The 25,695-nt window shown below is 40.7% G+C and overlaps 1 protein-coding gene across 2 annotated transcripts; it reads left to right on the forward strand.

Moving 5' to 3' along the window:
- Positions 1-509: 509 nt before the first annotated feature.
- Positions 510-24,288, forward strand: UTP6 (UTP6 small subunit processome component). Of its 2 annotated transcripts, none has more exons than XM_045985488.1 (19): positions 510-708; positions 2,898-2,982; positions 4,443-4,484; positions 4,894-4,986; positions 5,867-5,914; positions 6,271-6,334; positions 8,425-8,543; positions 9,998-10,075; positions 10,833-10,914; positions 11,432-11,513; positions 12,393-12,577; positions 13,132-13,211; positions 13,593-13,670; positions 16,411-16,590; positions 17,919-17,999; positions 18,202-18,311; positions 18,980-19,046; positions 21,893-21,965; positions 22,947-24,288. In XM_045985488.1, exons 1-19 carry the CDS (start codon positions 617-619, stop codon positions 23,096-23,098), a joined length of 1,791 nt encoding a protein of 596 aa, XP_045841444.1. In that variant the 5' UTR covers positions 510-616; the 3' UTR covers positions 23,099-24,288. The 2 variants fall into 2 exon arrangements, with proteins under 2 accessions (XP_045841444.1, XP_045841445.1); XM_045985489.1 differs by having other exon boundaries at positions 548-725; positions 2,896-2,982.
- The last annotated feature ends 1,407 nt before the right edge of the window (positions 24,289-25,695 follow it).

The following is a 25,695-nucleotide window of genomic DNA, read 5'->3' on the forward strand; positions in this document are numbered from 1 at the left end:
TTCCATTTAAAAATTAATCGGCCAATTAGAGATTCTAATTGGCACGTGAAAAACCGGTGTTATCACACTGGTTTACCAAGTCTAGCCGAAAGCAGAGCCCATAGTATTACGAACAGTCTGCCAGTTTCAGCGTCCTTTATGATTTTCATTACTGACATTTTCAGACGTTCGCTATTGGAAAGCGAGGACGGCCGCACAATAAAAGGAGACAATATTTCGCAGAAAACGCAAAACACGTCTCTCTCAGGTAACCGCTCTGGACCTCCAGAGGTGTTTTCTCGGATCCCCGCCCACTTCTAGCCAAGCGCACGTTTAGAACCGCCCCCACTCCGGCTCCGCCCCTCCCCTCCCCTCCCGTCCACGTGAGCACTCCTGCTTCTAAGGGGTCCTCGCGGCAAGCCCACAATCCGCCACAGAGAGGTGACAGCCGCCGTAAGGGCCAGAGGGCCTTCTCCAACGAAGGAGGCGGCGGAAGCGGAAGAGGCGGGACCTAGGGCGCACGTTACGTCAGCACGCGCGAGCGCTAGGGCTGGGTCTCCGGAATAGAAGGTGGGCTCTTCCTGCGTGTGTTGGCGGTTGAGAAGTACGTTGGTGGGTTGTGTGGGCTTGTGACCTCATGGCGGAGATAATCCAGGAACGCATAGAAGATCGACTCCCCGAATTGGAACAGCTGGAGCGCATTGGACTGTTCAGTCATGCGGAGATTAAGTGAGAGAGAGTTGAGGTGGGGGGCTGGGGTGGGCGGAGGAGAGGGGAGGGAGTCTGTGGCGGGGGGCAGGGATGCGGGGGACACTTAATTGGGTTTATTTTTCTTAACGTGGAAGAACCCTATTTTCACATTTTGTTGATGCCTAGAATTTGTCATTCGGGGCAAGGTGATCTGTCCACTCATCCACGAAACGCCTGACAGCCCTTCATGGAGCCGGTTCTTAGGGCTGTAAGGATGATAAAACTAGGATGCCAGTATCAGGAGCTACCTGCCTTGCGTGTGCTGCGGGAGACAAATTAAACATTTTGCTTACACTGCGGCGTATTTTAAGTTGATTGTACTAGAGTGTACTGCCCTAGAGATGCAGAGTGCTGTGGGAGCCCAGGAGGAGTGGATAGGGATTCAGCTATTTTTTTTTTTTTAAAGATTCTATTTATTTATTTGATAGACAGAGATCACAAGTAGGCAGAGAGGCAGGCAGAGAGAGAGGAGGAAGCAGGTTCCCTGCTGAGCAGAGAGCCCCATGTGGGGCTCGATCCCAGGACCCTGAGACCATGACCCGAGCCGAAGGCAGAGGCTTAACCCACTGAGCCACCCAGGTGCCCCCAGGAGGAGTGGATAAATCTGCCTAATAAGACGTGAAGGTGGGGGGACCATTTAATTCAAATTCGTGTTCTACCCCAGGGCGTGGCCAGCAACATCTGGCACATGGTTGGCATTGAGTAATTTTTAGAAATAAGTTTAATGTTTTTTAATGGTTTTCTGTGATTATTTCTGCATTTTACTATGGTTGTGATTGTAGTAATGGGATTATGGGAGCCTTAAACATTTGTTAGTGAAATGGCACATAGAAGTGTGGACTCTTAGTGAGTGTTCAGTAAATGTTGTTATTGCTGTTTTTTTTTTCTTTTAAAGATTTTATTTATTTATTTGACAGAGAGAGAGCACAAGCAGGGGAAGCAGCAGGCAGAGGGAGAGGGAGAAGCAGGCTCCCTGCTGAGGAAGGAGTCTGATGGAGGGCTCCATCCCAAGACCTGGGATTATGACCTGAGCCGAAGGCAGATGCTTCACCAACTGAGCAACCCAGACGGCCCTGTTGTTATTACTGTTACCTAGAGACAGTTATTGGTCTTGCATATCTTTTGTTAAATTCCCCTAATACACACTTTGTGTTCTCTCTAGCTAAATACAATGAATATCTTCCTGTGAGTCCTTTGTAGTCTTAATAAACCTTCCTAGGTAGAAAGAGTAGGGACAATCTAGGTCATTTTTTTTTTTTTTAAGTCTGCATGTTGAAAACTCAGAAGAGGAATTTAGAAAAGATACTTTCTTATTAAAACCTAAGTGACCTGAATTTGGAGGAAAGTAAATCTTTACTAGTATCACATATAAATAATGTAAAGTACTTAACATTGTTTTCTTTGGTGGTGGGAATGTTAGTGGTCCTGGCAGTCTATTAAGATGATTTTCATGACAGTTTTAAAATACATCCTGATGCCCCTAAGCACACAGAAGTAATCATGTGAGAAAATAGTTGCTTACGAAGGATAATTATTTGGAATTTCAGGTTTTGGAAAATGTGTTTTAAGTATATTAAAAATAAACTTAAGGGGCGCCTGGTTGGCTCAGTCATTGGGCATCTGCCTTTAGCTTGGGTCATAGTCCCAAGTCCTGGGATCAAGCCTCAATCAGGCTCCCTGCTCAGTGGGAAGCCTGATTCTCCCTCGCCCACTCCCCCTGCTTGTGTTCCCTCTCTCGCTGTATCTCTCTCTGTCAAAGAAAGAAAATCTCAAAAACAAACAAGCAAACAAACAAAAAACCAACCTAAGAAAACCCCCAAAGTTCTTTAACTTATGCTCGTTTCAAATGTCACACCTGGATGTGAGGGCGATCTGGCTGCGACATCTGTCACCCCATTGATCGCCAGGGTTGATTCGGCTGATCTGGCTGGCTAGGCGGGTGTCCCCTTCCTCCCTCACCGCTCCATGTGCGTCCCTCCCGAAGCTGCGCGCTCGGTCGAAGAGGACGACCTTCCCCGATAGAGGAGAGGACCGTTCTTCGGTCAAGGGTATACGAGTAGCTGCGCTCCCCTGCTAGAACCTCCAAACAAGCTCTCAAATGTCACACCTTATTATTTATTTATTTATTTATTTTTAAAGTGTTACATCTTAAATACCTTTCTCCTCAGGGCTATCATTAGGAAGGCTTCGAATCTGGAATATAGAATACAGCGAAGAGCCCTTTTTAAGGACGACTTTATCAATTATGTTCAAGTGAGTGAATAAGTTCATTACTTTTTAACCCCTTCACAAATTTTAAATAAGTTCTAGAATGGTGCGCTTGATTGAGTTTTCTATGAAATTCTAGAATTGATGACTAAATGGTAATTTTTGAGCAGGAATAGAGGTGATTCAGGAATAACATTGCTTCACTACAGCTTCAGTCCTTGGCAAACTGAACTTTTCTTTATTCCTTCTATAGTGTTAGTAGATCAGGTACTGCCAAAGATATTGTGTATCAGGATGTCAGCAAGAGAACTGACATACTATTTTCTTGTGGGGGGGGGAAGGAGAGGGGGTTTGACAACAGTAGGTGGTTGGAAAGTTAATATTTATGTGTAAGTCTTGCTACTTTAGAGATGGGCTGCAAATTCTCAGTACTATAAATGGATAGAAGATTTGAGTGAATATAAAGTGTCTATGTTGGACCAATTTTCAGATGGAGGAGAATAGCTAATATGTTGGATAACAAAACCTAGCTGAGCCCAGTAGTAAGATGCAGTGTTACAAGACTGAAAGTTTTTGGTTTTTTTTTTTTTTTTTGGGTGCAAAATGGTGGTTTATTAAAGCACGGGGACAGAACCCAGGGGCAGAAAGAGCTGCTCAAGACTCAAAGTTCTGACCTTAGATTAAAAAAAAACAACAGGTGAACAAGTGAGACCTGACTACAAATCTTATGTTTGGAAGAGGTTTGGAAGCTCGTAGTGGAGCGTTTTACATCAAAAATATAATCTCTATGTCAACTATGCTTCAGTAATAAGTTTTAAAAAGGAAAAAGGAAAAAAAAGAACAAAAGTAGAGTATGTGGCAAGTTAGCTGAGGACATTGCAAACAGTAGGCATTGAGAAGATGTTAGTTTGAAGAAAAGTGTTTTGCACTTATCAGACCATGACTGAAGCATTGTGTTAGGCTTGACACTACAACCTTTTAGAGAAAAAAAAAAAATTATTTATTTGAGGGAGAGCACGAGCATGGGGACGGGCAGAAGGAGAGGGAGAGAATTTTTTTTTTTTTAAAGATTTCATTTATTTATTTGATAGAGAGAGAGATCACAAGTAGGCAGAGAGGCAGGCAGAGAGAGAGGGGAAAGCAGGCTCCCTGCGGAGCAGAGAGCCCGATGTGGGGCTCGATCCCAGGACCCTGAGATCTTGACCTGAGCCGAAGGCAGAGGCTTAACCCACTGAGCCACCCAGGGACCCCAAGAGGGAGAGAATCTTAAGTGGACTCCTCCCTGAGTGTGGAGCCCAGCAGGGGACTCAGTCTTGTGATCCTGAGATGATGACCTGAGCTGAAATCAGGAGTCGGTTGTTTAAGCCACTCAGGTGCTTCCACCCCAATTTTGTTTTTATTCTTGATTTTTATTTATTTTATGGTTTTAACTCAATGTATTTCTTGTATTTAAAAGGTTATAAATGTTATTGTTTTCTCTTTTTTTGTATGTTTTTCTTCCATAGTATGAAATTAATCTTTTGGAGTTGATTCAGAGAAGGAGAACTGTAAGTACATATTCTGGAAGTTGGAAAAATTTATTTATTTGAAAGAAAGAGAGAGAATGAGCAGGGAGAGCAACAGAGGGAGAGGGAGAAACAGACTCCCCACTGAGCAGGGAGCCCAGTGTGGGGCTCATTCCCAGGATGTCGGGATCATGACCTGAGCCGAAGGCAAATGCTTAACGACTGAGCCACCCAGGTGGCCCTGGAAGTTGGAAAATTTTAGAATTAAGTAGTGTGTCTCTATAGCTAGAGCTTGGGTTTGGGAAGCAGTTGGCATTGATAAATTGTGTGGTGACGTGCTCATAATGGCTATTTGTAATTATTTGTTTTATCAGTACTGTTTAAGATCAAGTAGGAATGTTGCTATAAATAAATGTGATTAATTTGAGGCTTTGTGTATGTCCTTTCTTAGCGCATTGGCTATTCATTTAAGAAGGATGAGATTGAGAATTCTATTGTACACCGGGTACAAGGTGTCTTCCGACGAGCTTCAGCAAAATGGAAAGTAAGCGATCAGAACATCTTTAATTGTAAGAGATGTGAAGATTTGTATTGTATATGCTGGGATTTAAATATTCAAATGTATTGTTTATTTTTGGGTGTGTCACTATTTAACCTAATTATGATATCATTATTTAAGACCACTTAACCAAACCATTAAGAAAATTGATCTTTCTCTGAGGATGGTACTGAAAAAGGTAGGTTTGATACATCATTAAGTATTAGAAATTGGGGATTTGTTTGGGTAAATCTCTAAGTGAAGTACATCACAGAAGATGAATGGTTAGAGTATGGGCAGCACCTCACTCACTTGATACTCTTCAAGTTGGGCTCTAGGACTGTGATACAGTGTATAGGGAATACTTTGGGAATGGCAGAGTACTTGGGAATGACAAATTTTGGGTTGCTACCCCTGACTGACACCATTTAAGACCTGCATTGAACACATTGGATAGACAACACATTTTGTCTTGGAGCATGGTAGGTGGGAGTGGTGGCCAGATGGAGTTACCACATTTAAGAGATCTAAGGCCTCAGTGAGGAAGAGCCTGTAGACAGCAATGTGTTATAACATTGGCCTTTCTGAAATGTACCTCTGTTTCTTTCTTCTTTTTTTTTAAATTTATTTACTTGACAGAGATCACAAGTAGGCAGAGAGGCAGGCAGAGAGAGGGAGGAGGAAGCAGGCTCCCTGCTGAGCAGAGAGCCCGATGTGGGGCTCGATCTCGGGACCCTGAAATCATGACCCGAGCTGAAGGCAGAGGCTTTAACCCACTGAGCCACCCAGGCGCCCCTGTACCTCTGTTTCTAAAAAAAATTAGTGCAAAGTTGTATTATATATAAAGTTAAATTTCAGACAGCTTACTACATTGCTTTTCTTGCAGGATGATGTTCAACTTTGGCTGTCCTATGTAGTCTTCTGTAAGAAATGGGTGAGTATTGGGCATCTCTGTTTTGCTTCCTTATTCCTTCTTTCAGTTAGTCTGCCTTATAAGAAGGCTGAACTTCTGTGTAACATTTATTTATCTGAATGACTTCTAAGCCAGAAAATGATTTTTGTGTTCTATTTGTTCAGTAAAATTGAAAATTTTTAGATATTTGGAATGTTTACATGTAGTGGTTTAGGTAGAAGAAAGCCATGAATGTATCTTGTATTTATATGTCCCTACAACAGCAGATCTTGCCCCACTGGATTTTAACTTGGTAAGGAAACAGTGCGAGATCACTTAGAGATTAGTAACAATGATTTTACTGGACAGGGAGTAGAATTGCTTTTTCTTTTTTACAGGCTACCAAAGCTCAACTTAGCAAGGTATTTTCTGCCATGTTGGCCATTCATTCAAACAAACCAGGTATGGTGAGATCCTCATCAATTTTTCTTCTACCCTTTATGTAGACTCAAGCTGTTTTGGAATTTATTTTTCTTAATAAACCTAAAAGAAATATTTTTGAGAACTTGAGCGTAGGTACTTTTGGTTTCGGAATAGCTGCCTCTTGGTTCATCCCTGCGTATTGTGTGCCACTTACTGGTCAGGTCTTGTATTTGTGGGTAAGAGGGACTAAGTTTCCTCTTATTTATTTGTTTTAAAAAGTATTTAATTATTTTTTTAAAACTATCTTTTATTTTGTTTTTTTTTTTAAAGATTTTATTTATTTATTTAATTGACAGAGAGAGAGATCACAAGCAGGCAGAGAGGCAGCCAGAGAGAGGGGGGAAGCAGGCTTCCTGCCAAGCAGAGAGCCCAATGTGGGGCTCGATGTGGGGCTGGATCCCAGGACCCTGAGGTCATGACCTGTGCCGAAGGCAGAAGCTTTAACCCACTGAGCCACCCAGGTGCCCTAATTTTCTGTTATTTCTTAAGGGAAGCTCTACACCCCGGGCACCTGGATGGCTCCCGTAGTTAGGGTCTGACTCTTGATCTCAGCTCAGGTCTTGATCTCAGGGTCATGAGTTTGAACCCGTGTTTAGTTCCACACTGGGTGTGAAACCTACTTTAAAAATCAATCAGTCAATAAATCAAGTAAGCTCTATGCCCAGTGTGGGGTTTGAACTCACAACCCAGAGATCAAGAGTTGCATGCTCTGTTGACTGAGCCAGCGAGGCACTCCACTAAGTTTGTTTTTAGATGATGATCAAATAAACTCTTTGGTCCTTTGAGGGACATTCTGTTTGGATGCAGTCACATTTAAGGAGTTAAAAGGGGAAAACTTAAAAATGTAAAGGGGAATATGTTAATACAGATTTTTCAAGAGTGGCTGGCCCGGGGTAGATACTCAGGTTTTCTAAGAGAAAGATTTCTCTCTTGAATACTGTGAAATGGTACATCATTAGCGGAGGTGCTCCAGTGTCAAGTATTAGGCTCAACCAAGTTCACACAGCACAGGCAAAGGTAGGCTACATCTGGCACCAGTTAATTCAGAAGGATACAGCAGGACAGCATTAGGTAGAGTACTCTTAGCAATTGGGAGGTTGGTCTCTGGTCCTCAAGGTGACAGTTAGGTATGAGGGAATGAGATCACATGAATTGGTAGAGGAGCCACTCTGGCTTGGAAGACCTGTGGAGGGGCATAGATAGCTTCCAGGAATCCTAGAGAGCGCTGTGCTCAGTCCAGGAGTCACACGTTTAAGAAAGCCTAGAGCAGTGGCTCTCTCCCGTTCACAACCCTTCTAGTCCAGACGTGGTTACCAACCGTGAGTCGTTTTTGCCAAAATCAATCTTGTCTGGTGACATAGTTGACTTATATTGAGTTTATTAAGTTGGGAAATAGCTAGAATGTTAAGGTTAATTTCTTGTGTAGAAAGACAAAGGTTTTTGTTTTTTAAAGCCTTTATTCCCAACAGGTGTGATAAAAATTTTATTTTAAAAATTAAATCATTAAAGGGGCGCCTGGGTGGCTCAGTGGGTTAAGCCGCTGCCTTCGGCTCAGGTCATGATCTCAGGGTCCTGGGATCGAGTCCCGCATCGGGCTCTCAGCGAGCCTGCTTCCCTCTCTCTCTCTCTGCCTGCCTCTCTGTCTGCTTGTGATCTCTCTCTGTCAAATAAATAAATAAAATCTTAAAAAAAAAAACCATTAAAAAAAAACTCATGAGCTACTTAAAGCAAAAGAGCAAAATATTTTTATTTCATTGATTCTAAAATGCATAATTTTTCAGCATTTTAACACTTTTAAAATTTGTATGTGATTTTTAATGATGTTGACCTCAGATTGGATGAGGACATAAGTATCCACGGATACTATCATTTACATCTGTGCTTCAGAGTACTCTAAATAAAGCAACAATACTTTACAGATAACCATTAGAAACACCCTCTCTCCATCCCTTTTCTCTTTTGGTAAGATTAAAAAAACGTTTTAAGTATTAAAATTAGAATTTAAAATTTCTTTTTTGGTTTTTCTCCGTCGATTTACTGAAGTGAAGTCTGATGTTTTTCATTGATAGCTTTGTGGCTTATGGCTGCCAAATGGGAAATGGAAGATCGTTTGTCTTCAGAAAGTGCAAGACAGCTATTTCTTCGAGCTCTGCGCTTTCATCCAGAGTGCCCGAAACTTTATCAAGAAGTGAGTTGCATACCTGTAAGATGAGAGAATGATGTCTTAGTTTTGGTCCTCTATGGACATACATTCTTTATTAAGTTAAAAAAGACTTAGATTTATGGAGGCTAGGGATAAGTAGGGATTGCTGCTGGGAAAAAAGGTAACAAAGATATTTCTTGGCCAGCAATACATGTTGACCATGTGTAGCTTCCATCTTGTTAGTGAGAGATGGGAACTCTGACCTGCTCATTATGGTTGGGAGGGATAGGGAACTGGACCCTACCTTTCTTAGTTGTAGGGCCAGAGTTCAGCCATCTTTACACGTTTTTAAAAAATATATTTATTTATTTATTTGTCAGAGGGAGAGGGAGAAGCAGGCTCCCCACTGAGCTGGGAGCTGGACGTGGGGCTTGATCCCAGGACCCTGGGATCATGACCTGAGCCAAAGGCAGACGCTTAACTGAGCCACCTAGGCACCCCCAATCTTTTTTTCTTTTAAGATTTATTTTAGAGCGTGCATCATGCATGTGAGTAGGAGGAGAGGACAGAAGGAGAGTGGAGAATCTCAAGCTCAGGGCATGATGTCAGGGTCATGAGATCAAGGCCTGCGCTGAGTGCAGAGTCAGACGCAGGCCTTGATCTCATGACCCTGACATCATGCCCTGAGCCAAGTTCCTTTTTATGAGCTGAGCTGAAGCAAAGAGTTGGGCGCTCAACCAACTGAGCCACCCAGGTACCCCAGGGCATAAACGTTTTCTAAGAACTTGTCATTTTCTGGGGCACCTGGGTGGCTCAGTGGGTTAAGCCTCTATCTTCGGCTCAGGTCATGATCTCAGGGTCCTGGGATCGAGCCCCGCATCAGGCTCTCTCTCTGCCTGCCCCTCTGCCTACTTGTGATCTCTCTCTCTTCTTTGTTAAATAAATAAATAAAATATTAAAAAACCCAACAACTTGTCATTTGCATATATCTTGTAACATAAAATTCAAAGTCCTAAAAATTCTGGAGAAGTCCAAGTTTATATGTTAGTTGTGCATTAGTTTTTCTTCTTATAGCTTGATGGTACATATTTGTTACTGATTTTTAATTTTGAAGTAATTATAGATTCACAGGAAATTACAAAGTACAGTGAGGTCCTGCATTCCACTAATCAGTTTCTCCTGATGGTTACATTTTATAATATTACATAATAAGAAAATCAGGAAATTGACATTGGTAGATGTGTCCATATGGTTCTATGTCGTTTTTTTTCTTTTTACATGTGTAGATTTGTGTAACCACTACCACAATCAAAATACAGAGCTGTTTTACCACCACAAAGATCTTCCTCCTCGTAAATGTCTGCTAGTTTCATATCAAAATATACTACCCACAGACTTTCCCAGATCTGATACTTAATAGGTGAAAAATGGCACCTAATGTATTTCTGATTAAAAAAAAAATTTCCAAAGATTTTTAGTTTATTATTTCCCTTGCATAGTACTTTAGGATGGAGTTGATGCATGCTGAAAAACTGAGGAAAGAAAAAGAAGAATTTGAAAAAGCCAAAATGGATGTGGTAAGATTCGAATGTGTTGTCACACGTGAACAATTTGTAGTGTTTCGAATCTGCTTAGGAGTAAGAGAAAATTTTTGGAATCTATTTTTGTTCCCAATTTAATGTCTTACTTTGAAACTTTAAGATGAGTCTAGAGTTGATTTAATTAAATGGGCTTAGTAGTAAAAATGGAATTTTGTGCCTTAAAAATAGACATTTGGAGTAATTGAAGTAGTCCTCAAAATTATTTATTACCGATGGAATGGTAAATGGTTTTCTTTACTACTTTATGGTTTCATTAAATGACATACTAATGGGTTGAAGGAACTTGAGGGTTGTGAAATATGCGGTTGCTAGCCTCCTTTTTCATTTTACACAATTTTTTGGTGACAATTTGAAAGAAAAGTTTTAGAATAGAGCTGAAAAAGGAACTTGCTATCATCTGTTGTGGTTTCCAGCTGTGAACTTTGTTATTCAAATAAGAGTTGACACAGAGGGGTAAACGTGGTATGTAAAATCTGACCTGTTTCAGTCCAAGTAGAGAGTCAGGCCTTAAGCCCTGTGATCTTGCTATCACTCTGGGAGCCTGAAAGAACACAGTTGGAAGATCAGTGGTCTGGTTCAAGCTACACATTTTACAAGTGAGGGAACTGGCCCAGAGAGAGAGACATGATTTGACAGAGGTCATACGTAGTCTAGGACTGTTAATTTTCATCCTAGTGCTTTTTCTGGTTCCTGGCTGTATCTGTTAAGTTATATTTAATATAATACTCTTTAGGGGAATCTTGATTATCCTGAAGAAATCCTTAAGGGCGAGTTGGCACGGATCATCTATAAAAATTCTGTAAGCATAATTAAAGGTACGCATGTTTTGAAAATTTATCTATGATGGGGGAGTGAAACATTTTGTTTATAATAAGAAAGACCTTTAGCTAATTTGGAAAATTTCTATTAGAAATTCTGCTAGAACATGCATAAAAATTGTGTACAAATAGTGCCCTCTTTCTTTAAGAAAAGGTTCATTGCCCTTTAGGATATACTTGAACAGTTCAATAAGTTTACTGAGTATTTTATTCACATGGGGAGTTGAAAAGAAACAGGTGGTTTAGGACAGTTCTTTATCCTGGGAAGAAGTTTAGAAGAAAGGAAATGTTTATGAATACTCCAGAATATCAGTAATGGTTTTGCTTGAGTAGTGGGTGATGTGTTTTTCTGTTTTGTCTTATTTCTCAATTAAAAAAAAAACAAAAACCCAAACAAAATAACTCCAGCACATCAAGAAAGTAGTACTTTCTTGTAAAAAAGTGAAAGTGATACTTTAGAGTAAAATGATACTTGAGAGTCTTACTCCCCTCCCCCACTTTATTTAAATTTTAGGTGCAGAATTTCATGTGTCCCTGCTTTCAATTGCACAGCTATTCGACTTTGCCACAGATCTGCAAAAAGAAATTTATGATGAGTAAGTAAAGTCATGGAAAAGTGAATGTGTCTACTTCTAATCTTGTGGTAAAGTTTGAGATTGGGTGTTTAGAAAGGGGGAGAGAAGATGCCACACTAAATCCTTGGAAGAAAGCGAAGTTTTAGGACTGTTGTATCATAGTAAGTTATACTAAAAAAAACAAAAGCCTCCTGGAGAAATTGTTTGACTCCCTTATGGGCCTCCCTTGGGAAATATTTGGCCTTTATTCAATAACAAATATCCTACAGCTTATATCAAAATGTACATTCCTGCTTTGCCGGCACGTCTTTTGTCCGTAAAACCAGTGGTCGTTGTGAGTGTTTACAGTTGATGCTGCAGGCAGTTACATTCTTCAGTGTTTGAGCATATGGTTTGAGAATTATTTGCAGCCTGCCTCATGGGTACTTCCCTCTTAGGTAGCCCCCCTTAACTTCCACAGAAGATAAAATAGAACTCGGATCAGTTTGCTCTTTGGATTTTTCAGGGCTTCGGTAGAGGGTTAGGTTGTGCTGCTGCTTTGCCTCTATTATAGAGAAATCAAGAGCCTGGATATAATAAGTTTCTGCAGGGCTCGAAGAGTATTGTCATGTCACACATACCTGTTGATTTGACTTTGAGAGCTAACTTGAAAATTAACATTTGAGAATGGTATCTGAAACATGCTGAAACCTAAGAAATGTGCCACAATTCTGATCGATTGACAGAATTTATGCAGTGAGTGTGAAGGTATCGGGGTTCTATTAGGGAGTTGTCTCATGGTAATGGAATTGTTAAAGGGGTGTCCGGGGTACATTTTTAGAGCATAGGGAGCTGTCTCTGTTTGATAACTCTGAGTTAGTCCTGTGTCATAGGGCTGAATGCCGGTAAACTATTTTTCAGCCTTCAGGCCCTGCACACAGATGACCCTCTCACTTGGGATTACGTGGCACGGCGAGAATTAGAGATGGAGTCGCAGCCAGCCGGAGAGCAGCCTGCCACAAAACAAGCCAGAGCAGTGGAGGTGGGCCGGAAGGAGGAGAGGTGCTGTGCTGTGTATGAAGAGGCGGTGAAGACTCTCCCTACAGGTGAATTTCACCAGACCTTGGTGTGGTATGGCAGGGATAGTGTTCACAAACGTGAAACTGAAGCTTCTGTTCCTGTTACCAAAATAAATTTTCAGGGATCTCTCTCTGGTAGTTGACAGTGTGCCTGGCATTCCAACTTGTTCTTTTGTGGTGAAAAATGGAGCTTTTATGACCTTCCTTGACAGTAATCGTGTTAATATTCATCCCTTTGGGGGAGATGATACTTAGGAAATAGTAATTTAGAAGATTGTCCTTTCTTAATTATCTTTTAACATAGGTTTACTTCCAAATTTTGTAATATGGGGGTATTAAGGTAGAGGGGATATATAACATGGATAAGGTTTTTACTTTTTACAGTTAATTGGTTACTCAGTTGTTTTTCCCCCTAGTATTTGAGATGATTGATTGGCTGTAATGGGAATAACTAGTTTTTTTTCACCAGACTTGTTTAAATTCTTCTTCCGGGGAATATTCTGCTCATAGAAAAGATGTATGATGACTGTTAAATGGAGAGACTGGAGATCTGATCGGTGTAATCTCTCTGACTTTCCCAGAGGCCATGTGGAAGTGTTACATCAGCTTCTGCTTGGAAAGGTTCGCTAAGAAGACCAGCAGTCAGTTCCTCAGAGACAGGGTAAGGGATTTAAGTTCCATGCTTATAGTGGCTGACGAGAAGGTGACTGTTTTCTGGAAGAAGAGCAGACACATGGCTCCTTTGGGGCCTGGGACAGCTTCTAAGAACTTCATGCTTAACCTAAGGTCTTTCTGTCTGTGGGTGACTCGTCATTCTGAAGGTCTGAGTCTGCTGCATCCTTATTCGGGCCACTTGGTTAGGAGGCGCTCTCTTATTGGACTGTCTTGGTGTGGCTTTCTGACTGGTCTTATTATAAGTGAAACCACCTCAAGTTCCTTCTCTCAGTTTTCAGAAATGTGCAAAACTGTACTTGTTCCTGTCAGAGGCCAAAGACCCCCAAAGGGATGTTTGTAGCTAACTGAAGGATTTTTCTGATTTCAGAGGCTGGAAAGAACTATGACGGCATTCAGGAAGGCACATGAACTCAGACTTCTGCCAGAATTCCAGTATAAGCAGTGGGTAAGGACACATTCACTGCCAATAACATGTACTTAATTCCAGTTGGTACGTGCTGGTGTCATGGGTTTTAATATATAGTTTTATGACTAACCCCATTTGGAAGTTTGAAAGGGAAGATGTAGAGATACGATGTTTGTCTCTTAGTATTTGGTGTATGTCAAAAATGAAATGTTCACCAGTAAAGGGAGGAATGTTATATAGTGGAAAACCCTCGGAACAAGGGGTCACAAGTTAGATTTATTTTGTCTACCCATTGATCTTTTCCTGAACATCCTTTTCTGGTTAACCCAGATTAACCATCAGTATGATAACAATAAAGACAAATTAGATGGGTTCCTATGGTTCAGAAACTGACATTTCAGTAAGAAGCTTATTAACCCATTCCTGTTCTCTGGGGTAGATAAGGATTATTCCCTTAATTTCCTAAGGGAAACTAGGATAATGTGCTCAGGGAATACGTGGTCTGGATTGGGTTTTGTTGCTAAATAGGTAACTTGGGCAAGCCACTTAACTTTTCTGAGTTTGTTTACTTGGTTTTAAAACAGTGATAGTGGGGCGCCTGGGTGGCTCAGTGGGTTAAAGCCTCTGCCTTCAGCTCAGGTCATGATCCCGGGGTCAAGCCCCGCATTGGGCTCTCTTCTCAGCAGGGAGCCTGTTTCCCTTCCTCTTTCTCTGCCTGCCTCTCTGCCTACTTGTGATCTGTGTCTGTCAAATAAATAAAATCTCTTAAAAAAAAAAAACAGTGATAGTGATCTTTGTTTTTGATAGCTCACAAAGTTCTTGACATATGCAAAAATGTTCATTCGTGGGCGCCTGGGTGGCTCAGTGGGTTAAAGCCTCTGCCTTCGGCTCAGGTCATGATCCCAGGGTCCTGGGATCCAGCCGCACATTGGGCTGTCTGCTCAGCAGGGGGCCTGCTTCCTCCTCTCTCTCTGCCTGCCTCTCTGCCTACTTGTAATCTCTGTCTGTCAAATAAATAAACAAAATCTTAAAAAAAAAAAAAAAGAAAAATGTTCATTCGTTAACATTTAAAAAAATATTTTTTACGTACAGCTAGGTAATGCATATACTGTATACTAGTCTGCTGCATTATACCATGACTGAGGTGCCTTTTTTCCATTATGGCATCTATCTGGGAAAAATCCCAAGCTTGGATGAGTTCAGCTGCTCCCATTTGAGCTATAGAATACTGGCAAGAGAGTCACCTCCTATGAAGTTAGGTGGACTTTGCTCTGAGTATTGTTTTGGGAGCCCTGCTCTCTTTCTGTTGTGACTGTTTGGTCATTCACCACTCTGGCTATTTAGACATCCTCTGCTCCCTAAATCTCTGATGCTGCCCTTGCCAAGCCTACTACCTCACCACTCTGGTGCCTTTGCCTTTAGTGAGAGTTCCTCAGTATACGGCTTCTAAACTTAAAATGCTTACCTGACTCCTGCATCCATCATTTTTCTAGATTATTCTCCGCAGAATGATCTTTTAAAATTGATGATCAGATTATTCTGTGGCTTACCACTGTCCTTTGGATAAAGTTGTTCATTCTCCCCAATATGGCCTTGCACTCACCAGCCAGTTCTCTAGTATACATTCTGCTTTCTACATTCTAACTTCAGCCAAGTTGAACTTGGATTTCCTTTTGTATCCAAGCTGCTCTTATCTTTAGTTCAGCCTCTTGCACAAGCTGGTTGGGAGAGCCTTCTCTAACTAATGCCTAACCTTCCTTAAGCCTCGCATAAATTGTGTTTCCTGTCTCATCGCTGCCGTAGACCGTGTTGGGTGCTCCTGCTTTGTACTCTTGTAACATACGATTCTTTTCTTTGTCATGGCAAGTATTAGACCGTCTCTACTGCTAGACTAAGAGGCCCTCAGGCTGTGGAGAACATACCTGAGTTCCTCACTATTGAATAAAGCATATATAAGTGTGTGATAATAACGCTTGCTGAATGAGCAGATTACATATTGCCATTTATTTACACTTCTACAGTTTTGTAAAATTAAATTGGTTTTAGGGTTTTTTCCTCTTTTGTTACAGTAGTGTGGATTTAAGCATTTTTTTTTTAAATTTTCTTTATTTGATGGAGAGATCACAAGTAGGCAGAGAGGCAGGCAGAGAGGGAGGGGAAACAGTCTCCCTGCTGAGTAGAGAGCATGATGTGGGGCTGGATCCCAGGAACTGAGATCATGATCTGAGCTGAAGGCAGAGGCCTAACCCAATGAGCCACCCAGGTGCCCTGGATTTAAGCATTTTGAACACATAAGATTTCCTTGTGTGTTGGGTCATCTTTGTTAAAATAAGATTTCCAAGTTTAGATAGGAACACTTCTATGGCTCTTGTTGCATAGTGTCAAATACATTTCAGAAAAATTGTACCAGTTGATTGTATGCCCAACTCCATTTGAGTGAATAAACTTGTTCCATTATCAACCCATAAATACTGGTTTTGTCTGATTTTTATATTCTGTTGGGTGGGTGAGGGTTTTAGTATATTGAACTATTAAAAAACTTCCAATCTAAATTATTTAGGCCCTCTACTTTGTACGTCTTCCCTATTTTTTGGTAGCCTTTAGGAATAAGAGCAGGCAGTGGAAGAAATTTCAGATTATTCACGTTTTGCCATTGTCAAAAGTTAAGTGGAGATGCTTTGAAATTACTGCCTTAAATGAGGTCTCTTTTTTTGTCCCCCCAACCTAGATGATGTAGCTTTTGGTAGTTAATTTTCCAATGATCTTTTGTCTTCTCCAGATTGAGTTGTTGCTGCGTCAGGACTTCTTAAAGGAAGCTCTGGAGGTGGCAGTGGCCGGGACTGAACTGTTCAGAGACTCTGTCACGATGTGGCAGATGAAGCTGCGGGTGCTGATTGACTCCAAGAGCCCTGCCATAGCTGGGCTCTTTGAAGAAGCTTTTGTGCATCTGAAAGCCCAGGTCTGTGAGTTGGGTCTTTTGTATTTCGTTCTGTTTGGGAAACCTTTTGAGACTGAGCCAAAGCTTATTTCAAGTGTGCTTATCTGATGAGAGCTGGCCCCAGAGTGCATTTGTGCCTATGGGCCAAGGGTCAGGAGTGGAAGAATTTCCTTCCATTTAATAGCCAATTTCTAGTTTGTTTTTTGAAAAATGACTATATTAAATGAAATTACCTGTTTTATTTTGATATCTTATAAGTAAGAAATATTGAAAGTATGGTTTTCCCTTGCTTCCAAAGCTGTAAGTACACTTAAGTCTGTTACATTTTTTATTTTTTAAATATTTTATTTATATTTATTTATATTTATATTTATATTTATTATAAAGATTTTATTTTGTTTATATCAGAAAGAGAGCAGGGCGGGAGCAGTGGGGAAGGGACAAGCAGACTCCCTGCTTAGCATGAACCCGATTTGGGGGCTTGGTCCCACAACGTTGAGGTTATGACCTGAGCCATTATCAAGAGTTGGACACATAACTGACAGAGCCAGTCAGGTGCCTTCCAGAAGCTTTATTTTTAAAATTTTTATCAAAGATTTTTTTTGTTTGTTTATTTATTTTTAAAGATTTTATTTATTTATTTGACAGACAGGGATCACAAGTAGGCAGAGAAGCAGACAGAGAAAGAGGGGGAAGCAGGCTCCCTGCTGAGCAGAGAGCCTGATGCAGGGCTCGATCCCAGGACCTTGAGATGATGACCCGAGCCGAAGGCAGAGGCTTTAGTCCACTGAGCCACCCAGGCGCCCCGTCAAAGATTTGGTTTTTAAAATAACCTTTACACTCAATGTGGGGTTTCAACTCACAACCCAAGATTAAGAGTTGTACACTCCACTGACTGAACCATCCAGGTAACCCCTTTTATATTAGTAAGAGGCATGAGCAAAGGTCAGAAAGTTGAGTCTGGATTAGGTAGTTCATGTGTCGTGGGTCCTAGACAGCAGAGATGTGACCTGGGTAGCTATGGGTCTAACCAGCTCTGGACCCTTTAATACTTAATTCACAGATAGCTGAGGGCAGTAACTGAAGGCAGTATTCCAGTAGGCGGGAGCTAGGACTGACAGGAGAGTGCCATTTTGGGGGTCTTGCTCACAAGTCCATCTATGCTCTGGATGCCATCCCTGCTGGGCACTGAGAATTGGGTTATCATGAGGACAGACTGGAAGTGAATGCATATTTTACATATTGAGTATTTTAGTAGGAGCCTGTCTTTATAGTGACTAGTTTTCGGAGTGTAGAGCTAAGCCATCATTTTCTAACTTTTATTTTTTTTTCTTTCGCACCATGACCAGGTCTGTCTGCCGTTGTGGATTTCTTGGGCAGAGTGGAGTGAAGGTGCCAAAAGTCAAGAAGACACGGAAGCCATTTTTAAGGTCTAGGCCCCATGTTCTGAGTTTTGTGGTGGGTGGGGAATGAGCAAATAGGTTCACTAGTTGACTAGTTTTAGGGTTATTTTTATAGCAGATGCTCCTAAAGCACTGTTAATTGAGCAGCCTGGGATGGTTCTGGGAAAATTTGCTTTGATACTTATAAATTTCCTCACACAGCTTTTGTTTTTTTTTTTTTTAATTGTAGAAAGCTCTCCTAGCTGTCAAAGGTGCTGACTCAGTCACTCTGAAGGAGAAGTACTTGGATTGGGCTTACCGAAGCGGTGGCTACAAAAAGGCCAGAGCTGTGTTTAAAAGGTGCTCACAAACTTTCATCACCGTTACGCATCTTTCAGCTGCATACTCAGCCCCCCATACCCAGATTATATGAATGGCATATAGTATCTGAGGAAGTAATCCAAGAGATTTTTTTCAAAAAGTCTTTTTTTGAACAATAAAAGCAGTTCATACCCATTGGTGGAAAATTAAAAAAAAACAAACCATTAATTATAATAAATCATTGTAATCACGGGGAAACACATGCTTAATATATCATTTAAAAACTTTGTTTCCACATATTTGAGATTATACTATACTCACATTTTGTATACTGCTTTTGCCGGTGACCATTGCACTGGCCTTTCCGCTTCATGCACGTCGTTCGTTAGAAATGTGGCTGTGTGGTACGCCGCTCTGTGGATGTGCCATTACCTAGACGGTAGTAGAGGGAACTTCAAACTGTAAAAGTGAGGAAGAAGAGAACAGGAAGGAAACTGGATAGGAAAGAGGTTGGTGGGGGTAAAGAGTAAGTCCCTGGACGCTGAAAGTGTTGAGAGTGACTGGCGGCCAAGTCCAGTCCTCGCGTTGCCTTGTGGCTGGGTCTTTATTAAACCATGCGTTGTGGAGGCGCTGGCGTGGGGATTTAGATTCCTGGGATGTAAGAGGCTTTCTGTCTCTGTGGAAGATAACAGTTTTCTCCTTTTTAGTTTACAGGAAAGCCGTCCGTTTTCAATTGACTTTTTCAGGAAAATAATCCAGTTTGAAAAGGAGCAAGTAAGTATTCTGTCTGCGCTTCTTGTCTGGGAAATTGAATTAGTGGTTCCTCTCCTATGTGCAGCATTTTTGTCCTTTAAGAAGCTCTCGTTACATGTAGTATAAATTTCCAGTCCCTTCGTCTAACCACTTTTCATAGAGATGGTTAAGGAGTGGTAATCAAGCAAAGAAGAGAAAGTCTGTATCTGGAAAATAGAGTACTCAGATGTCACCTCATAGAGGAGACCTTCCCTGCCAGGTGGGGCGAGGTGCTGGTTCTCTGCCTCGGGAGTGCCCCGTTTGTCTTCTGTATTGGGTTATGTAAGGTAGAGGGTAGGGAGTAACTGTTTCTGGTGTGTGTTTTTTTTTTAATAAGATTTATTTATTTATTTTAGAGAGAGAGAAAGAGAATTAAGTGTGTGTGCACGAGTTGCGGGGAGGGCAAGAGGGAGAGAAGGCCCAGACTCCCTGCTGAGCGTAGAGCCCGATGCAGGGCTTGATCTCACAACCCATGAGATCATGGCTTGAGCCGAAACCAAGAGTTGGATATTCAACCAGCTGAGCCACTCAGGTGATCCATGTTTCTGGTGTTTTTATCTGAACTTGTGAGTGAGGAAAAATATAGGAAGGTCTCTGTTTAAACAATAATACATGAGGGGCACTTGAGTGGATCAGTCCGACTTTTGGTGTCAGCTCAGGTTATGATCTCAGAGTTGTGAGACTGAGCTCCGTGCTGAGTGTGGAGCCTGCTTAAGATTCTTTCTTTCCCCCTCTCCCCTTTCTGTGTCTCTTCACCTTTCTGTCCCTCTCAAAAAAAAAAAAGTATAAAAAACAATACACGAAAATCCAAAGGTATCTGTAATCCCATCCCACAGTAACACAGCCAACCATATTTAAATCTTTATTGTTTACTTTTTTTGTTTACAAGTATACACTCAAGTTTTATTTCTGGTTTACATGCCATGTGGAGGTTCTCTTTTTTAACTTAATGTTAATTTGTGAACACATTTCCTTGTTTTTCCACAGTTGTCATCTTGAATGGTTATGGTGTTAATCTTAAATCCACAGTTTTCATGACTAGTCCATTATGTATAGATTGTTTCCAGATTTTTGATACTGGAAACAAGAGTGCTATAAGCATTTTGTTTATACAGCATTTTTTTTCTTTGGAATTCTTAAGATAAATCCGTTTGAATGGAGAGAACAGTTCTTTTTATGGTTCTTTATATATTGTAAGATGGTCCTTCAAAAGAAGTATACTACTTCAGAGCAATAATCAGCAAGTATATCAGTATATTTTATTTCCTCACACCCTTTCTAAATGCAGTTTTGCTTTTTCTCCTTTATTTGTGTATTTTGATTGGTGTTTATTATTTTTACTTGAATTTTGAAAATTAATTACGAGGTTAAACTCTTATTTTTATAGTTTTAATCATTGTGTGGGTCATTTATCTTTTCTTGTCCTTATAGTGCAAGAGGTAATATAACAAAATAATTAATAACCAGACTTTGTATTAATAACATCATAGGTATATGTCTTGGGCAGTTCTCAGCCTTGGTATCACCCTCCATAGAGGAGGTCATAATACCTGTTTCTGGGGTGTGCGGGTTACAAGGCCAGGTACTGCATAGAAAGGACATTCTGAGCCCTTAACAAAGTGTGATTCTGGGGCACCTGGATGGCTCAGTGGGTTAAGCCTCTGCCTTTGGCTCAGGTGGTGAGCTCAGGGTCCTAGGATTGAGCCCTGCATCGGGCTCTCTGCTCGGGGGGGGGGGGGGGGCTGTTTCCCCATCTCTCTCTCTGCCTACTTGTGATCTCACTTTCTCTGTCAAATAAATAAATAAAATCTTAAACAAACACAGTGATTCTGTTCTTCATGCATGTGTATTATAGTATGACAGTCTTAGGGAAGAGAGATTTGAATGAGAAATATTTACTTGACTGGACCAGGGTACTTGTTTAATTTTAATTTTTTTATGATTTTATCTATTTGACAGAGGGAGACACAGCGAGAGAGGGAGCACAAGCAGGGGGAGTGGGACAGGGAGATGCAGGCTTCCCACTGAGTAGGGAGCCCGATGTGGGGCTTGATCCCAGGACTCTGGGATCATGACTCGAGCTTAAGGCAGCCGCTTAACGACTGAGCCACCTAGGCCTCTTTGTATAAGAGTATTTTTAAACTGTAGATTTTACTCTCCTTTGGAAAATGAAACAAAAGAGAATTTAAATGGAGATGGAGGTAAAGAATGAATATTTATTGTCTGTAAAGTTAGTACTAGCTACTCTGGTAGGTGCATAATTAGCCAGCATTTTAATTGAATCTTTGTAGTTGCTGTAAGAGATACCATTATCCTTGTTTTATGGGTGAGGAAACTTTTAAGGTCAGAGGGTTAAAAACTTGGGGAAGGTTATATAATTAGTATTTATATATGCTTCGCCTTCATATAAAAAGTTTGAAGGTGTACATAGCTAATATGTGCCAGGGCCCAGACACACAAAAGAAAGAAATCCTTAGCCACAGGGAGTAAACTTCCATTTATTTATTTAAATCCTAGTCTTCCTTTAGGGCTTTCAAATGTATTTTCCTGTGAAGCTGCCCATGTTCCCCCAGCTGAGAATCAGTTGGGCTTTTTTCCATGCTACCAGAGCAGAGTGCTTTATCGCTGTTTGACATTGACTTCAGTCTGGTGACTGCTGCATTTGACTTTCCTCTGGATAAGGTGAGAGGTGTATTAGTCCTAAACCCTGAGCCTTCTCCCCTTCAGATACCTAGTAGGTGGTAGCTGTTTTAACAGTGTGGTTGAAAGGAACTTGTGACATTATGAATTGGGCTTTTGAGGCAAGATTGTCGTTTTACTTTTGTTAGGAATCCTGCAAGATGGCGAACTTAAGAGAATATTATGAGAGGGCTTTGAGAGAGTTTGGATCTGTAGATTTTGGTAAGTAAACTTCAATTATAGACATATCTGTTTCCAGGTGTGGTGTATAACCCATCAGTATGATTAGAACCGTCCTTAGCTCTTTCTAGCCTTAATCGTCAGTATGATTAGAGCAGTCCTTAACCCTCTTTGAGAATAAAACTTGCATCCTTGCCCTGCCTCCTCCCTTACTTTGTGCATAAATACTGTAGACGTAATTTGGCTTATAATTTCAGGTTCACAAGGTCAAGAGTTCATGGGTCTTCTATTAAGAACTCTGGAGTAGAGAACAATTGCTTGGTTTGGTCCTTTAAAAAACATGTGATACTTGTAAGGGAAAGCTTAATAATATAGGTCAGAGTAAAAGTGGGAGTGATAGAAGGAGTAATGGGATGCTAATTAACATAGTTGTCATTGCGTGTTGCCATACTGCCCTGTGTTTATAGGACTTGTGAAACATATTTCTGGGTATTAGGTACGTCATATAAAATCTGTTTACTTACAAACTCAAAAACAATGTCTAGTAGTTAAATTTAGGTTAAAAAAATATGTTAGCTCTTAAAAAGTTTTGCAGACCTTCTGGTGAAATAATGAAAATGGCGTTTTTAATAACCCAGGCAGGTTTTATTAGGCATTGGTAACAAAGTTACAGTGAACGCATTGAAACTCGGTTTCACCTTCAAAGAGACTTAGCAAAATCTTGCCTCTGAAATATTTAGTATTTTCGGTTTTTGAAATACATAGAGTATCATGATTTAAAGTGAAGTTTTCCATTTAAAAAAAAGTTTGATACACCTTAGTGTAAAGAAGCTGAGAGAAAAAAAAAAGGAAGAAGCTGAGAGGTATTGTTTCACACAGGGCTCTTAGGGAAATAACAGCAATAAGTTAAGTTTCTCAGAAATCTTACACTGAATCAATATTAAATAGTGAAGTTTATATAATAAAGCCTTGTCAATGATCTAATTGTATGTTTACAGTAACTTTTCTTTGTTCCCTTTAAAGATCTTTGGATAGATTACATCAAAGAAGAATTGAACCTTGGTAGACCTGAGAACTGCGGACAGATCTACTGGCGAGCCATGAAAATGTTACGGGGAGAGTCAGCAGAGGTTTTTGTAGCTAAACATACTATGCATCAAACCGGCCATTTGTGAGAAGAGGAAAAACAGAGCCAACTTCGTGAAATTGTATTTTAAGCCCTCTGGCCAGATTTGTATTGTGAGTTCATCTGCAGTTTGCTGAGAGATGGCCGACTTGATGGCTGTCTGATTTGGGGACATGTTTTAATTTAGTTAGTGCATTAATCTTTTTAATTCCAGAAAAGAGAATTGCTATTTAGTGGCCAGAGGCTACTTGTTAAGGCTGAACTTACTGTAAGTCCTGAGTGTTTTCCAAGATAATATGGAAATCATAAACTTGAATTTCTTTTGTTACACCTGGTCAAGAATGAGTATCTCTAATCTGGACCTAGGGGCCAGTGAAAGTAGAGGAGAAAGTACAATTCCATTTTTTATTCTCTCCTTATTAAAAAAGTATGCATGGTGTCCATTTGTTGTAGGAAATATGGAGGCAGCAGAATAACGGGAAGAAAATAAAAGCATCCCATAACCTCATCTTCTGAAGTTAAACTTTATTTCCGTTATGAGAATTAGATGTATACTGTTAGATCATTTACTCAATCATTCACTGAGTGTACATTATTAGCAGGAAAGAAGAGAAGCTTTTTCAGATGGAGGTAGGGAGCTGGACATCCTGAGAGAGCTTGTTGATGCCACAGAAGAGGATTCTGGGTATTGGGGGCAAAAGTTGACCTTTGAGAGAGAAAAGACATTATATATAAGTGTCTTCTGTCTCTGGGACTGATCTTTAGAAAAGTGTGTACAGTGGGGAGACCCAGCAACAAAAGGAGGGCAATGGATTGGGAGTAGATTAAAGCAGCAGAGAAGACCTTCAGAAGCAGGGGTGGAGGATGGCCTGGAGCAGAGAGGGCATTCTGGGAGCAGGGGAGGCAACTGTTTGAATTTTACATTCCTTAACTGAGCATTGATGTCACTGGTAGAAGCATTCAGTGTATTTTTTACTTAGCATTGTTTCACTTATGTTATTTTTCCATGGTGTTAAATAGCCTTAAAAACATTTAATGACTTTTTAACATTATATTATATAGATGAGCCATGACTTATTTTACTAATCTTTTGTGTTTGGACCTTGTCATTGCTAATTTTTTTCTTATAAACGCTGTTGATGAAAATTCTTATAAATCTTTGTCACATCCCTGGTCATTTCTTGAGGAGATTGACGGTTGATGGTAGAATACTGAATTAAAAGATATAAGTATTTTAAAGAATATTGACATGTATTCTTGCCAGTCTGCAGTGTAAGGAGACTACTTTGAAGCAGTGTAGGAAAATGTCAAACCTTTACCTGCAATGGGTATTATATTTAAAATTTTTACCATTTGAATAGGTGAAAAGTGATATGTCAGTGTTTTAATGTGCATTTTTTATATTAACGAAGTTAATGTGCTTTTCCTGATTCTCGTTTTTTTCCTGTTGACAAACTTTTCTCTAATTTGAAAGAATTTTAAAAATACTACTTTTTAGTTTGTCTCTCCTTTATTACAAATAATTAGCCCCAGGTATTTGTTTGTTTGTTTGTTTTTTTGTGGTGGTTTTGATTCTCAGAGGATAGTTTGGTGTGTGTATGATTCTATTATTGAAAACTCTTCCTCTTGCTGAAGACAACTCATTCCCCCCCCCCCCCCAAGGAGTTAACTTAATTTTCTGCAACACTGTGGCCAGTCATTTTTCTCTCTCTTGATCTGTGGTACTTTTCTTTTTTTTAAAGATTTAATTTATTTGAGAGAAAGTGCACATGAGCAGGGAGAGAGGCAGAGGGAGAAGCAAAAGCAGACTACCTGCCTAGTGGGGACCCCAGTGTGTGGCTTGATGCTGGGACCCTGGGATCATGACCTGAGCCAAAGGCAGATGCCCAATCGACTGAGCCACCAAGGGGTTGCCCCCCCTGCCGCCTTTTAAAAAAGATGTATATATTTTTAGAGAGGGAGCTCATGAGTGGGAGGTGCAGAGGGAGAGAATCTCAAGCAGACCCCCTGTTGAGTGGGGTACCTGTCATGGGGCTCAATTTCACGACCCTGAGATCATGACCTGAGCTGAGGGCAAGCAGCAGTTGAGTCAGATGCTTAACTAAATGGACCACCCAGGCACCCCTGTGGTATTACTTTTATTACATATTAAATTCCTATATTACAGTCTGTTTTAGGACATTTTTAAAAAGATTTATTTATTTGACAAAGAGAGATAACAAGTAGGCAGAGAGGCAGGCAGAGAACAGGGGAAGCAGGCTCCCTGCTGAGCAGAGAGCCCCATGTGGGGCTCAATCCCAGGATCCTGGGATCATGACCTGAGCCGAAGGCAGAGGCTTAACCCAGTGAGCTACCCAGGTCCCCTGTTTTAGGACATTTTTACTTGGAGTTTTTGTACTCTGAATGTTGTTTGCTTATCACTTGTTATAAAATAAGAAAAATTTCCTCTTTCACATTTCCATTCTAAATCCTTACATGGCATTTTTGTTGGAGGAAGGAGATACATGTTGCTTATAAGAGGTGAGTTGGTCCCCCCCCCCATTTTTTTAAGATTTTATTTATTGACAGAGAGAGAACCAGAGAGGGAACACAAGTAGGGGGAGTGGGAGAGGGAGAAGCCTGTCACTGGGCTCCAGTCACTTGGGA

This window comes from Meles meles, chromosome 18 (genome assembly GCF_922984935.1).
Source record: "Meles meles chromosome 18, mMelMel3.1 paternal haplotype, whole genome shotgun sequence".
NCBI lineage: Eukaryota > Metazoa > Chordata > Mammalia > Carnivora > Mustelidae > Meles > Meles meles.

Excerpts from the sequence above, each read along its gene's own strand:
- UTP6 (XM_045985488.1), top strand. The coding sequence starts at position 617 with ATGGCGGAGATAATCCAGGAACGCATAGAAGATCGACTCCCCGAATTG. Across the intron at positions 13,671-16,410 it reads AATTCCAGTATAAGCAGTGG|ATTGAGTTGTTGCTGCGTCA; the intron begins GTAAGGACACAT and ends TGTCTTCTCCAG. Across the intron at positions 16,591-17,918 it reads TTGTGCATCTGAAAGCCCAG|GTCTGTCTGCCGTTGTGGAT; the intron begins GTCTGTGAGTTG and ends CACCATGACCAG.